The sequence below is a fragment of the Acanthaster planci genome, linkage group LG04, assembly GCF_054643075.1.
Source record: "Acanthaster planci isolate LZ-2023a linkage group LG04, COTS_SCS, whole genome shotgun sequence".
In the NCBI taxonomy this organism is placed as follows: Eukaryota; Metazoa; Echinodermata; class Asteroidea; order Valvatida; family Acanthasteridae; genus Acanthaster; species Acanthaster planci.
The window spans coordinates 17,345,850-17,360,591 of NC_141780.1; the positions used below are offsets into that span (position 1 = coordinate 17,345,850).

The 14,742-nt window shown below is 41.7% G+C and overlaps 1 protein-coding gene across 1 annotated transcript in view; it reads left to right on the forward strand.

Annotated features, from left to right (window-relative positions):
* Positions 1-14,742, forward strand: part of LOC110989211 (A disintegrin and metalloproteinase with thrombospondin motifs 9-like) — a 144,284-nt gene that overhangs the window by 112,393 nt on the left and 17,149 nt on the right. Inside the window, exons 33-39 of the mRNA XM_087135790.1 lie at positions 356-520; positions 1,080-1,244; positions 1,588-2,070; positions 2,464-2,631; positions 3,141-3,368; positions 3,937-4,098; positions 6,525-6,698. Of these exons, the coding sequence (XP_086991916.1) occupies positions 356-520; positions 1,080-1,244; positions 1,588-2,070; positions 2,464-2,631; positions 3,141-3,368; positions 3,937-4,098; positions 6,525-6,698 (1,545 nt within the window). The remainder of the gene's footprint in view (positions 1-355; positions 521-1,079; positions 1,245-1,587; positions 2,071-2,463; positions 2,632-3,140; positions 3,369-3,936; positions 4,099-6,524; positions 6,699-14,742) is intronic.

Genomic DNA, 14,742 nt, shown 5'->3' on the forward strand with positions numbered 1-14,742 from the left:
GTTGATTTTTATGATTTTCCAGGGCATTTTGTGGCAATTTGCTGGAAATTATTGCAAGGTGTTTCCTTGCTTATTGATTTTGTTACCATTTAACTGACCAAACTCACATCTAAGATAGTCTTGCTAGTTACTGTTATGGAACATACCTTTGTATGGATAGCCTGACAATGTTGATTTTTCAGATATTTGCGATAAGTGTGTTGATGTCAGCCATGATGGTACAACGAAGCATAGCCACATAACACAGACTGTGTTCCTAAGAACATATACTAATTATGTAGTTCCACATTAAATATGAAACAGCAGCGTCCAGCAATCACATGAAATCCTTATTTTCCTCTCCTCGCACCTGCAGTGTTCAGTGTCTTGCGGTAACGGCGAGATGCAGCGCAGGGTCAGCTGTTCACAGGGCGGCCGGAATGTCGACGCAGTCAACTGTGACCAGAACTCGATGCCGGAGACGGTCAGAGGGTGCCAGATGCCAGAGTGCCCAACGTGGCAGACAGGCCAGTGGGGACAGGTAAGGCTGTGTCCTTGTTACTTGGCTATGGCTCGCAGTAACTGACACTTCTATTGGAAATGGCTTCAGCCTCAAGCCAGTGACTCCCATAAGCAACAACATCTGTCATCCGTAGCCATGTAGCCATGCAATTAAGAAATAGTCTGAGAAAGGAATGTCTGTTGTCAGAAACTATTGCCTGTGTTTCCAATCAACTGAAGGCGCTTACATTTTGATGGATAACTCAGAAAGAACTCGTATGTCAATGGTTATTTTGCTGAGATGCTTGGTTTAACATTTGAGATCACATTTTAACACAAGTGTCATAAAAAGTTCATAGCGCTCTAAGTTCAGAATCCTGAAGTGAATTGTAGAGTGCCATCATTTAATCTAAATTTTGTAAATATGTTGGCCGAGGATTTAAAAATTTCTAAACACGAGGGTCAAATATTATTGAGCTGCAAAGCTAAAATGCCACCTAGCTCAGTTTCCTTCCCAAAATGAAAATCAGATGGAGTTTCTGTAAACGACTTACTCAGACAAAAGAAAATAGCCTTAAATTTCAATCCTCTTTTGCAAGTGCTCCAAAACCTGTGGCCAAGGGACGATGCAGCGCAGGGTGGACTGTTACCAAGGCAGTAGCATTGTTGGCATCACCCAGTGTGACTTGACCCTCATGCCTGCCAGCTCCAGAGAATGTGAGATAGGCCAATGCCCTGTCTGGCGCCACGGCTCATGGGGACCGGTGAGAAAAGGGACTGATTCTCCATTTAGGGTGGTTGACTAATGATAGAAATCCTGAGACAGCCTGGAGATGATTGACCTACATCTGATTTCACATTGCTGGGCCTTTCAGATTTTTATGTGGCAACACACTTTCCTAGTTATCGTTTTTAATTTTTTAAACATAATTTTAACACATTCGTCAGCAGGAGTTATCTATCAATCAAAACCTTTCAAACAGATACTTTGTGAAGTTAAGGCCATAGGGGATTGTCACTTTTGGTGCAGTAATTTAGTTGGCCATATTAATTCATTGAACTTTCCCTTATAAACTTTTAATTCTTTTTCCATAACTTGTCTTGCAGTGCTCGGTTTCCTGTGGGCTTGGTTATCAGCTGAGAGGTATCCAGTGCCGTCTTCCTAATGACACCCCTGTCTCTGATGACCAGTGCAATCCTGGTGACCAACCCCCTAACCATCAGGACTGTCGGATGCCAACTTGCCTTACCCCCACCTTGCCGACTACTAATCCACCTGATACCCGTCCGCCGATCAGACCTGTACCTCCAACGATACCCCGCACCACAGCCGCAGTGCCGGACCCCGCCATTCTCCAAAGGCCTTCGGCCCTGACACCCAGGCAGTCACCAAAACCCTCGCTTCTGCCATTGCGGCCCACATCCAGCCAGCGGTCACTCGCAGACCCCTCTTCGTCCATCACTGTCGCCCGCACACCCTCGGAACCCCGGCCTCTGCCTAAGTCATCGCCAGTTGCTACTGTGGATGTGATGAGGGAGGGACCCAGGAGTAGATACAGCAGCCAGTGGCGCACAGGAATGTGGACTGAGGTCAGTGTTGTTCATCTCACAGATGCCTATTTTGCTCTAAATGGTAGTTTTACCAGCTCCAAAGATATTTTTGTTGGTCGAAGATGGAGCACTGCTTTTGAATTGAGAAATCTACTACAATGTAGTTTTCATATTAGTCCATTATTCTTGCAGATATTACCCAGGAGTTACTTATTGTGTAACTGAAAGACTTGATGTTTAAGTGATTGGTTACTGAATAACTACACAACTGGAGCTCACTTGTAGCTGCACAGGTGTTGTAAGGGGGGCACTTGCCCTGTAAACCAAACAGCTGGATTTTAAATTGAAGACAGCTTATTTCAAATGGGAAAGCTTTGTATTTTCTGGTTTTGAAAGACTTTTTGTTGAAGTTCTGTGTGATATATCTTGCAGTGTTCCACAACTTGTGGTTATGGAACCCGTGAACGCTATGTCAGCTGTCGCGACAGATACGGTTACATCTCGGAGGAGAGGAATTGCAACACTGCCAACAGACCAGCTGCCATAGAGCAGTGCCAGATCAGACCCTGTCCGAACTGGAGGACTGGGCAGTGGAATCGGGTAAGAAGTGATAGATCGGATGTGGATTGATGTGGATGATAAATGCAAGAAAGGAGAGAAACGTGCTTTATCTGAAAGGTTTTCCATAGATATAGTTATGACTGTTGTCAGTGTGTTCCTGGAGAAACCTTGGAGAGAGGTATTGATCACTAAATGTGCTCTCCTCATCCTCCGGAGTTACAGCTCTGTATGTGCCCACATAATATTTTTCGTAACTGGCAGATACGTGTATCTGGATACAAGACAGAGTATTGGTAGGCACAAGATTCAAACAGTGCCTACGGGTGAGCTGTGTACTATTCTTTAAACTCTTATTCTGACATTAATGTAAATGTTACTTTCCCTGAAACTTACGAGGGCTTTTTCTTAATCACAGGTCCAATATTGCTTCCCTCTGAAATAAGTGGACTGTTTTTGTGCACAAAACATTTGCCCGTTGGCTCTGAGTTTGGTTTGGTGAAACTCTTTGTACAGCAAGACTAACTCAAGATCTTTTTTTTTATTTGTAGTGTTCAGTGACGTGTGGGCAGGGTATGACCTCTCGCTATGTGGCATGCGTCAACAGCGACAACTCCATCGCCAGCGATGATGACTGCAACCCCCTGGAGAAGCCCAGTGACCTGGACATCTGCAGCAGCCACGACTGTCCAGTGGACCAGCCAGTTGCCTCTGGGATGGCTGGTGAGAGGGCCGAAGCTTTGACTAGGGGAGGGTGGAGAACGGGACTGTGGAGTAAGGTGAGTGGGTGCTGAGGAAAAAAGCTTCAGATTCAAGAGCACATAAACTATTTGCTTAGCGAGACTTGGTTACTTGCCAAAATGCCATGCAAAGTGTCGTTCATGTTACTGGCTTGCACCAGAGTTTTCTTACCACGTAAATTTTCTAAGCAGTATTTTCCCCTAAGCAGTATTTTCCGTTGTAGTCCATTAGAATTGGGTCTGGAGCTTAAGGGTGTCCTAATAGAGCCTTGTTACCAGCTGTAATGAGGAGCAGTAGATCAAAATGAACAGGCTTATTGACAGTATGCCGATGCCTTAAGACAAGACCATGGGAAGGTTCCAGCCTTGAAGTTTGCAGGGAGGGTGTGGCACCAGGCCTCTGGTATAGCTAGCAAGAGAGCCACAGCTCTGATTAAGTGGGTAGGCATGAAGAGATCTGAAACCTTAAGTGAGACACGTCAATGAGAAAAAAGTAGTTGCCTTGTTTTCTTTCTGCCATTGCTGCTTTTTCAAGTCCCCCTCCTTTTCTGAGAAACTTGATGTATTTTCCTTCCAAATTCACTTGATTTCTCTTGTTACATTCCAGTGTTCATCGACCTGCGGCAGTGGACTGCGCCATCGAGTGGTCATCTGTCAAGATGAGTTCGGTGGTGTGGAGACGTGCACGGAAGAAAGTAGACCCCGCAATATTGAGGTTTGCAATACGAGAGTACCCTGCCCACTGTGGAGCTTTGGCGAATGGGGACAGGTAAGCATACACTGATATTCAGTGGAGGGTCTGAGGTGGAAGTGTGGAAAGCATCTCGTTTGTGCAGTTGGAAGCTTGGTTCAAAAATCAGAGTTGTAAGCAAGTCACCACAAGTGAGTGTAAATCTGTCACTTGTTAATCAAAAGGCATCTTTTCTCTGGTAAAGTCACAAACTATTCCAAAAATGTTACAGAAGCATTTGTCAGTCATTGCCCGTCCCTCGTTAACACAACATTTGTATCTTGACTTGCAATCGACCAGATTAATAAGCATGTCAGAGAAGAGCCAGTGCAAACATACTTCAGATTTGATCAGCTTGTTCTGTCAGGCCCTTGCTTTCCACGGTGCCATTGCAGGTCCAACTGGTATGTGGATTCCTCTTTGACAAATTGCTACTTCATTTGCTTGCATTGCATTGTGAGATTTTTTATATCGTTGGAACTAGAAAAAGATCAAGCCAGTTATTGTCATTATGTGTTATTTATTTTTTGAAGTAGTGGAGAAATCTGGCCATTAAGAATTTAGTTTAAAGATCTTTATCTGAGTTTAGAGTGCTTTTACTCATCTTTCTAGCTTGAAGTCAACATCACATACAGAAAAAATAGTAAAAGAAACTAGAATAGCCTTTAAAATGTTTTGACGCCCAATTTCACATTGGTACTTTGAAAGTAAAAGAAAGTTATACAACCCCCGTCTGTGCAGTATAATTCCATTTGCTGTCTAAAATATATAAATACATACAATTTTTTTCCTTTTTTTGAAATGGAGCCACTGATTTACAAAAACATTTGCAATATGGTACTGCTTTAATTCCACACAGGATGAACTTGTAACCCTCCCCTTGGAGGCCTGAATTTCTGTAATCACAGTCCCCCACAGCGCAAGATGGGGCTCAGTAGGGTAGCATGAATATCACCAGGCCCATTAGAACCTATCCCTCTTTCCCCATCCCAACCCCCCCCCCATAGTCCTCCCCCCTGAAGATACGTCCCGGTGTTAGGCATCCATCAGCGAGCCATCCAGCCTAATCTCGTTGAGCCAGGCTCTCCGTTTCTCTTAAGTCGGTGAACCAGTTCCAGTGTTGCCTGGGCTTTAACTCTTCGGCTGCAGTCACAATGCCGGTGATTTTCTTCATGTGTTTAGGGCATGATTCACATTCATGCGATGTACCAGTGTCATAGGAAATTCTCACAATGCCATGCTCAGGTGCACATAATTGTTAAGCCCTGCTTAGTATTAGTAGGAATTCTCTCCTGCCCATGATAATGAAATTTTGACATTTATACTTGTTGAAGTTCAAATCAATACTCTGTCACATGAAAAGACAGGACATTGCCTTCTGACAACCTGTTCAGAAAGATGAAAAATTACATTTACGACAAATGTTTGAACAAACTTTAGAAATGACTGTCGATGCCCCACTTTGTTTTTGAGAATCTGATTCTCTCAGGAATCCTTGCCATGGTCTTTTAAATCAAACCTTGCCCTTCAAATCCATATTTTTTTTTGAAACGGTCTGCACTATTGGTTCCCCCCCCTGTGAGAGCCGAAACCCCAGAAGGCAATGGGACAATTTGATTATCCTAGATATGACGTCTTCAGTCAGCAGGCTACTCCATACTGGCTAGGAGAGTTGAGTTAATCTGGCCGGGAGAGGCAAGCCTGGTGGCTGCTGTTATTCAATTACGGGGTCAGAAATGACATCCCTCTCCCCCTCCCTTGTTGGAATTGTTTTCCTGAAGCCTGTTTTTCCTTGTAATGCTGGATTTGGCTTATTTTTTAATGCAGGTGCCCCGCTTGTTCTCGTGTTTTTTAGTTGTTGGAAGTGAAACCTCAGTTTGTGTTTTTCAGGCTTGTGTTTGACGTTTGATAAATTGCTCTGGAAGTGACACTTTTGTGATTTTCAGTGAAATATGTCAGTTTGTCAGTGTATGCAACAGGGCTTAGTTTAGTATTAAAATTCTCTTGTGGCATATTTTTCTCTTCCATTGAAGGCAGTGGAAAACAGGAAAGCTTTTACATGTGATGAAAACCCCAGTGGATTTTTCAGGGGAATGACCTACTTTTGCCCAGATCTGACCCTAAAGACAAATCCAGCCTTTAATGGCAGAAAAAATTATCTTTGCTTTTGTACAAATTGACTCTCAAGGAACAGTGGTTCCTTACAATAGTCATCACATGGTCACAGTGTCCACCACCATGGGGGGGAGGCACTACAAATGACCAGTTAAAGCATGAGCATGGTCACTGGATTTGTCCATAGCCTGAGGCACAGTCTTGTTACTTTTTTGGTTGGATATATCCAACTCCACATGAATATACATGGGGCTGAATGCCAAAGTGTGCTGAATCCATGAGGATTGACACAAACTCAGAATTGGACTTAAATTCTCATCCCTGTTTCTTATCCTGGATTTCACCTGCAGTGTTCAGCTACCTGCGGGGGAGGCATCCAGTCCCGCCTGGTACGCTGCCGCCTGCGTAGTGGCCGCACGCTACCTAACTCCTGCAACATCCTGACCAAGCCAGAAGACACCAGGATATGCCGTTCCAACCCCTGCCCGACCCACCACAGCTGGAGGCCCCGGCCCTGGAGTCTGGTAGGAAGACATTGACGTGTCTCTTACTTTTTTCCTATTCTTTTATCAACATTCTGCCTGTTTTGGAAAGAGATGTGAAAAAGAAAGTGATGAAAATGCCTTTCTTCAGAAACTAGCGGGGGCTTGGTTGATTGATTAGTCTGGTTACGGTCACTCTGAGCCATTGTGTGACTTATCAGTTGATTCTGTTGATTTAAAAAAAAGGATTAACATCTTCAGAAAGTATTGTAGCAACAGCATTACATTCTTCATATCCCCACAGTTGTCACAGTCCATGTGGTATGGCTCATCTTTAACCTTTTCATAAATTTGACTGACATGGTTCAGAAAATTCCAGGTTTTTGCCCATATATTGAATCGGACCAGTGGCTTGATTGTCACCCTTCCAGCTTTAGAGGGCGCTATCACTAACTGGTTTACTGGCCTTCTCTTTCAATTGTACACTATTATTTTTGAACTGTAAACTATGCATGCCTGTTTTTAGTGTAAGATGTTAGTAATACCCCCTTTGAATTGTTCATGTTATGAATTGTTGAATGTAGTTCAGTCATGACTCAAAGATTGAAAGAAAGGTTAATTGAGAAATAACGTATCATCTCCACATAGGTTTCCAACTCCAATTAAACCAGGTTTATTGTCCATTAAATTCAGGTAGCCTGGCCATCAATTGGAAGTAATAACCCCTGAAAGGATTGGGTCGGGGAAATTAAAAAAAACCTCTAGCTGTTTTCCAATTTATTGCCATCTGTGAAGCACAAAGTTTGTGATTGGTGTGGCTGGACCACAGACCTAAATTTGTGGCAGGTTGTTTATTTGTGATGGCTGGGTCAGGAGGGTTCAGATAGAGGGCCCACTGGCTACATTGAAGCCGTAGTGTACCTACAACATCATCTAGCCAGCAGTTTGTGGACAGAACTGAACCAAGGAATGACTGTTTGATTGTTAGTTAGAAATGCATATGACGTTGTGGTTTCTGTAGTTAAGAAAGGTTTCCTTTGTGGACATATTTTTTTCGATTGCAGTTCACTGCCGTTGGGTTCATATGGCCCAGTCAAGTGAAAAGAGGTGATTTGTGTTATGTCAAAGAGAGTTGCACAGTGAATGTAGAATGCTCTGGCATGAGATTGTCTAAACCCGGAACAAGTTCATAATTGCAATAAGTTTCAAACGGTTTACACTCTATTGCATCTATCTCTTACATGTTTTGCCGTCAATGAAATTAGGAGTTATTTTGAATTCACATGCATATTTTTCAGTTGATATTTATGTTTTTTATGTTTGTGTCCAGCTGTCTGTCTATATTACATCACACTGCAATGCTATATTTTTCTTGGTTAAATGGTTATTTTCCTTTGTAAGCTCTGATTTTTTATTCGGTGCTAGTATGATTTGACAGTAGTGGTTATCCTACCTCGTTAGAATTGCATAGCCATATTCATGTACACCATATTCCCATTGCTCATATTTCCAATTCCCTTTATCCAAAGTTATCGTATAGGAGACAGTTACAACCATTCTATAAACCCCTGTAGGTCATGGGAAAATGCTGTCATTGTATATGTACCCGGTAGTGTCTTCTGTCTTTTAGTGTCACTTACTTGTCTGTGATATTGACACACTCCACCAAGTCTGCACCCATCTGGACTTGAGACTGAGCAATGTTTGTGTTATCAAGTTTTCTATTTATTGATTAATGATCCTGTATAGGCACTTGTACATTCTTCCCTGGTTTTGCATGCCTTCTGGTGTACATACATTTTTTTTACCAATTTGCTTTTTAAGTTATCTTGTCTACAAGTATACATACATATTCAATGTTTCATCATGCACGACACTCACCTCTTGTACATAAAACTTGCAAAATCTTGGACACGTTTAAAGAAGTTTTTAATGTAGGCCTGGCATCACTAGTATTTGAAACGATGCAAACTATGAGTAATGCTTCATGTAAATAATGTAGGTCCATGTGTTAAAACGGGAAATGGTCTTACCAGAGGGGAAGTGTAACTGTTAATTGCACAATTGAGAATACTGCAATCTACAAATCCACAATTGCAGGTGATTTTGTAAAGTCTAATATTCCCTTGTGAAAAAGTGCTCTCGTAAACATATTGAGTTCAAAATGGACATCCCAATTAACCCTATTCTGGTCAGCATCTGAGGTACTGTTTGCAGATCATGCAATTTCTCTTAGAGATCTTCATCTAGAATCTTCTACGGAAGAGCCATTGATCAGTTCAACTTACCCATTTAAACCTCCCAGCTCCAGGGAAGTCCAAGAACAATGTCCCAAGTATGACATTAGGATTTTTGAAATTAGTTTCGCGTTGTCTTTTCAAGTTTCTTCTTGTTGTCTGTGTGGTTCTATGGCAGATTTCCCCTGACATGCGTATCCCGAGGCACTTGCTATCAGTATCTGCAGAACCTCTGAATTGAGGAGACTTTGTTTTCCCCTCCTTCCTCTCTTCAGGCTTGATTGCTTCTTTCTCATTCCCCTGTCCTTGTGTCTAGTTGACCTCAACACCGGAACCCCCTTTGCCATTTATGGACCCTTTTTTCTCCAGATGTGAACTTTTGAAGATGACCAGGTTCTTTTGTCAGTATGCACGATATGCACAAAAATCTTGATAGTTTTGTGCACATTTACCCTTGCAACATTAACAACTTTTCATTTGCCTCTCCTTGAGAAGAGTGCTTTTGTAAGAATTCTCCTCTCTATATTTCCAGGAGTTTTCATTGAACAAATTTTTATTCTCTTTGGGATGTCCGTCCGTTTTCATGTTCCTGAAGGAATTTGTTTACATCCACAAAGCAGAACAGAGCTTCAGAACTTAAAACTTGTCAAAATGATAGAAATGGTGTTCCTGCTTGATTCTGAGACTCTTTGAGATGCATCTACCAATGCTCGACAGTAACTGGCGTCTCACCTACTGGTTTGAAACCATCGGTTTCCCCTTATTTCTTTTTTCAACATTTCACTTGACTTGAATGCAGGAAGAACCTGTCTCCTCTGGTTTATCTTCAGCATCTCCCGGCTTTGGCCTGTTCTTAACGGTCAACCCAGTTGTGATTTTTTTTTTCAGGAGGAGGGGGGATTTTGATACACTGGACCACCAAATTAAATTTCCTGTTAGCTTGGCCCTCCAGAATTCCACATCCTTCTTTGGATTAAATTGTTTTTGCTCCATTTTATATATAATAAATCGTCCTGGGTTTGATTTTTTTTTCCAGTTTGTTCTAGAGATTGATGCCTGTCAGTTGAATCAAGGTGTGCTGATCAACTTGATTCTACCAAGTCATTTTTCACTTGTTTAGAAATGTTTTAAACTTTGACAATGCTCCTTACAGTCTGCTTGTGTCTTGGAATTCATTCCAAAAAAATCCTTTTAGTATCACCACATCCCTTCCTTATTTTTTGACAAGCATAATTCCTGAGGAAGAACACACGAACGAACTTACCGTAACAACTTGGCAGTGAGCCAAGTACCCTAGTTTAAAAAAATAACATTTGTTTACAGCTGTGCTTTCAGTCACTAGCTCTAAAAATATATTCTCAGCCACTGTAGAAATGATTGTACATATTCTGCAGGTCAGAAATACTTGAGGGACAAATTCTTTCCAGCAGTTGAAATGTAAACAACTGAGAAACATCAGTTGTTAGCAGGACAGAAAATTGCAGCACATGTTGACATCTGAAGTTACATTTCCCTGTACCATGCACCTCTGAGCCAGCCCACCCTTAACGACTTCTCCTGTCTCCCCTGACAAGCTGTGAACATATCTACCGTTGAGAGGCAGGCTCCAGAGTGCAATTGCAATATGATTTATTCCTTGTCTGCATAAATGGATGGTTTTCATTTCTTCCCTGAGAGAAGCTCAACTTTTGCACTTGGAACTTGAGCCAGACTGGGTAAAGAGCAGTTTACACATTTCAACAGCCATTTCTTGTCATTTCATGAATGCAGTTAGGCAATGAACGAATTGTCTTGGTTGCTTTCAAGACAATCTTATATGCAGAGTACTTGTGAGAAATTTTGAGATGTTGTTAATAAGGAGATTGTGCAACATGAATGAGATTGGAAGAATGCAAAGGAGAAAGCAGTAGATTTGCTTATTCCCAAAAAAGTCAAAGATCTAAGTAAACAAAATGGTGTGCAAAGATCAACCCTGGAACCACTGATTTCATCAGATTTTTGATGAAATATAAAATTCGGCAAAATTTGTTTTCCACCCAATAGTCTGTGTATATACAGCTTGCACCCATATTCAAATTGTATTTTGCTCATTGTATTTAGTGCCCATGCCCAACCATGGGATAAGTGGTACATTCTTCTGACTTATACGCAACAAATACTGGACTTGCCACCCAGGAGATCTGACAAATAAACGCTTGGTGGTATTGGGTCAAGAATTGAAGGGCTTGAGGTAAAGCCTACACAAACCTCAGTGGGAGGGTCACAGTCTTTTCCGTTTTTATATCTTGAGCTGGCCATAGTTTTTTGTTACAAAACTGACTAGACATGGCTGTGTCTAGTTACCAGCTGACATGATGAATGGTCCTCTTATTACTTCAGGGTTGTGAGCGTATTATACTAGCCATAAATTTACTGTGTATGGTTTAATTCAAGGTTTATGGGTTATCCTGGGGCACATGGGCATCAAGGGGGTGGGCAAGGGGCATCCCCACTAAAAAAGAAAACTTGATAAGGAAAAAAAAGAAGAAAAACTAAAGAAAAGCGACAGAAGAAAAAATGTAAAAGATATAAATCACCAATTTGCTTTGAACAAATTACATGTAACCTCCTCCCACTGTTAATGGTTTATCATTTTGTAGCCGATGAGTGCTCTAACCCCCTCTAGAAAAACTGATTTGCCCGCCCTATACCTTTTCCCCCAAAACACTGGTGAGTTCACACTAGCAGCAGTATATTCACACTATTTGGTCTACATATTGAATCATATGCAAAGCTGTGTTGTATACACACGTATAAGGAAGAGCTTTCATCGGTTGAGATTTTGCTGTTTGATCAGGAATGTGGAACAACAAATTGTGGACCACCAAAAGTAAAGATCTGCAGATGCATACTGCCATGAATTTATATGGTCAGTGATAAAGTGTTTTCTGCCTAAAGTATTCTCAACCTCTTCAGTAACCCAAGGAAAAAGACAAAACATGGATGAAATGGAAAAAAAACCCCACTAAATTAGAAATCAGAGTTAGGAGTTGTGGAACAAAACAAAGCTATGTAAAGATCAGATAGCCAAAAAGTAGTGGTAGTTTGATTGAGGCTGCTTAGAGCATGTAACCCATACACAAAACCTGCTAAATGCCCTTTTGCCTGAGGACACTGCTGCACAGTAGCTGGCTTGGGTGTTGTGGTCAGGCAATTATTAATTGACCCCTAATTGCTGCAGGTGCTATACTGGAAGTGACCAAGGCTACAAGAGCTTACCCGCTTTAAAGGGACCCGGGTGCTTGTCTAGAAAGCAGGGGAACGAATCCTGAAATTGGGCAGTGTGAGGAACACACTGGCAAAATTGTTAATTTCCTCCATGGATTTATGGTTGCTTTTGAAGTGGAGGGGATTTTCATGTGCAAGCTTTGTACGTGTACATGTAAATCTGGTCAACCTGGGATGAGGATTTTATCCCCAGCAAAGATTTTCAAGAATGTTGAGAAAATTTGCGAGAAAAAGGTTTGGAAATCTGGCCAAGATACAGAGGATTACATGTACATCACATTGGTAAAGTGATTGTGTCATAGGTCCGTGGATTTCACTTAGTCCAGGGTAATAACTGAGGCAGTTGCGCTGGGTGAAGTCTGAACTGCGCATTGACTTATGTTGTATGAACAGCGTATTGCTCTTTATGGTAGATCTCTGATCCATTTTCAATTCTCATTGTACATATAGTAAGCTGTTCATTTTTAAAGTCTCCCCCCCCCACCCAAAAAAATATGTCCATAGGAATTCGCCGATTGTTGTCTAGCCTGCAGTTTGGTTCAATCTTGAGAAGAGTCTGTGAATTGTCCATAGGAATTCGCCGATTGTTGTCTAGCCTGCAGTTTGGTTCAATCTTGAGAAGAGTCTGTGAATTGTTGGGGTGGACTGAATGTTGATGGAGGGAACCTGAATGGTGTCGTCTGGCATTGGCCTAGTCACTTCTGCATGAATTACAGCATTATGTGGGTGAAACATAATGCAATAAAAAAGGCGGACAGCACAGCACAAACCACACCGGGCCTTGTTAAAGTCTTGTGGTGTGTTGTGGGTTGAACTGTTGGGAATAACATTGTGCGGTTTCTCTTTAACCATTGAAAAAATCCCTGGAGCTTGAGTTGCAGTCGCTGGATGTTGATTCATGAATGTACATGTAGATGTGGAGTTCCTTTGATTAGTGGGTCTAGGGGAGACCTATCAAGGCTATCTGGTGCAGGAATTCCTTAGCCGTGCATGAAAACCCCCCTACCCTTATCTGACTTGCATTGGGTTTATCAAGCCCTACCCAGTGTGGAGTCCACATGGAAAAACATTACATGAAGAACCAGTTCTTTCACGATCCTAAAGGACTGTAGATAGTGTGGCGTAGTCCACCCCAACCTCTTGACATTCTGTTGTCTTTTGAATTTTTATTAGGATTTGATAGACTTAACTGCCCTTTAGAATGGTCTTCCAGAGAGAAATACTTGTCTCCAAATTCTGCTGAGTGGTGTAATCCTAAGTGTTTATTTGTTAAAATTCTGGTTTACTATGTTTGGCACGTAAACGAGTCTTCATATGCAATGAAGTGAACCCAAGATTAGACCTGCCGCCCATAATAGACACTGTGTTCCTGTGAGTCAGCTCCCCACACAAAAGCTCAGAGCCTGCACGGGCATGGGCATCGAGTCACCCTGGGAACAAAAGCTTAATTGAGTTGAACATTACTGGACCACCGCCGCCATATGGCTGCGTCTAGACGAGACATTTTGTCAACTCTGACATTCATGATGACTTTTCTGGTGATACGTACGCTGCTCATCTCGGCAGGATCATGCTTTCCCAATTGAAAACAGTTGTGTGTTGAAATTATTCTTGTATCTCATTCTCAGATAGGGAGAGATTATAAAAGATTTTCTGCATGATGTAATGTGATTTAGAAAATGTGCACAGATGTAGTAAGTGGCAGTTAGTGTCTATAATGATTTTTATAATGTGGAAATGATACTTCTTGAGTTACATGGTGCTATATGCTGCAATGCTGCATATTCATAAGTATACATGTAGTACCTCCTGTTTGAATAAATTTGAATATTTTATTTCATATTATAGATAGGACCAAAAGGAGAAGATGTTGTAATATAGATGAGACACATTTAATGTTCCTTCTCCTATTAACTTATTTGATGTAAATAGAAGTATATTTGTTTAGTGTACTTTCAACATTTTGCTTCTCTTGATGTATTTTCTATGATTGTACACTGAATCGGGTGCAGCACTGGCATGCATTAGTTCAGGTTCGCACAGAGTTCAATCCAAAGTGCACCTTGAACAAAATTGATCAAGATTGGACTAGTCCACTTCAAGGTCCCTGGAACACCCCTCTGTGTCTTATGAATGGATCAGCCTCTGTGCTGCTGCAGGAACACTGCTGATTGGCCAGCCAGTCAGAGGCTGTTCCAGTCAGTGCTACCCATCCTTTCATGTGTGGTTCTCCCTGCATTGGGGGGAACCACACTGCATAATTTTTTAAAATTTAAAACAGATGACCTTTGAACTATGCAAATAGTTATTTAGATCAGATTACTTGGTAATTAATCATTGGTCAGGTACTCTTTGGTCCCTCCCCTTCCCAGTGATATCCAGCCAATAGAAATTGCTCTGTATACACTCCAACTTGTATCACCCAAATCCCCAGAACCCAGTACTTTATGTGCTTGTATAACTGAATCAATCCCACTAGATCTAAATATTTTTTTGTTTTATTTATGAATTAATTGGATTAAGTTTGTGGATTAACTAGTCAAGCAGAACCCCCTGCGTGATTCAGTTGGACTTTATGTTTC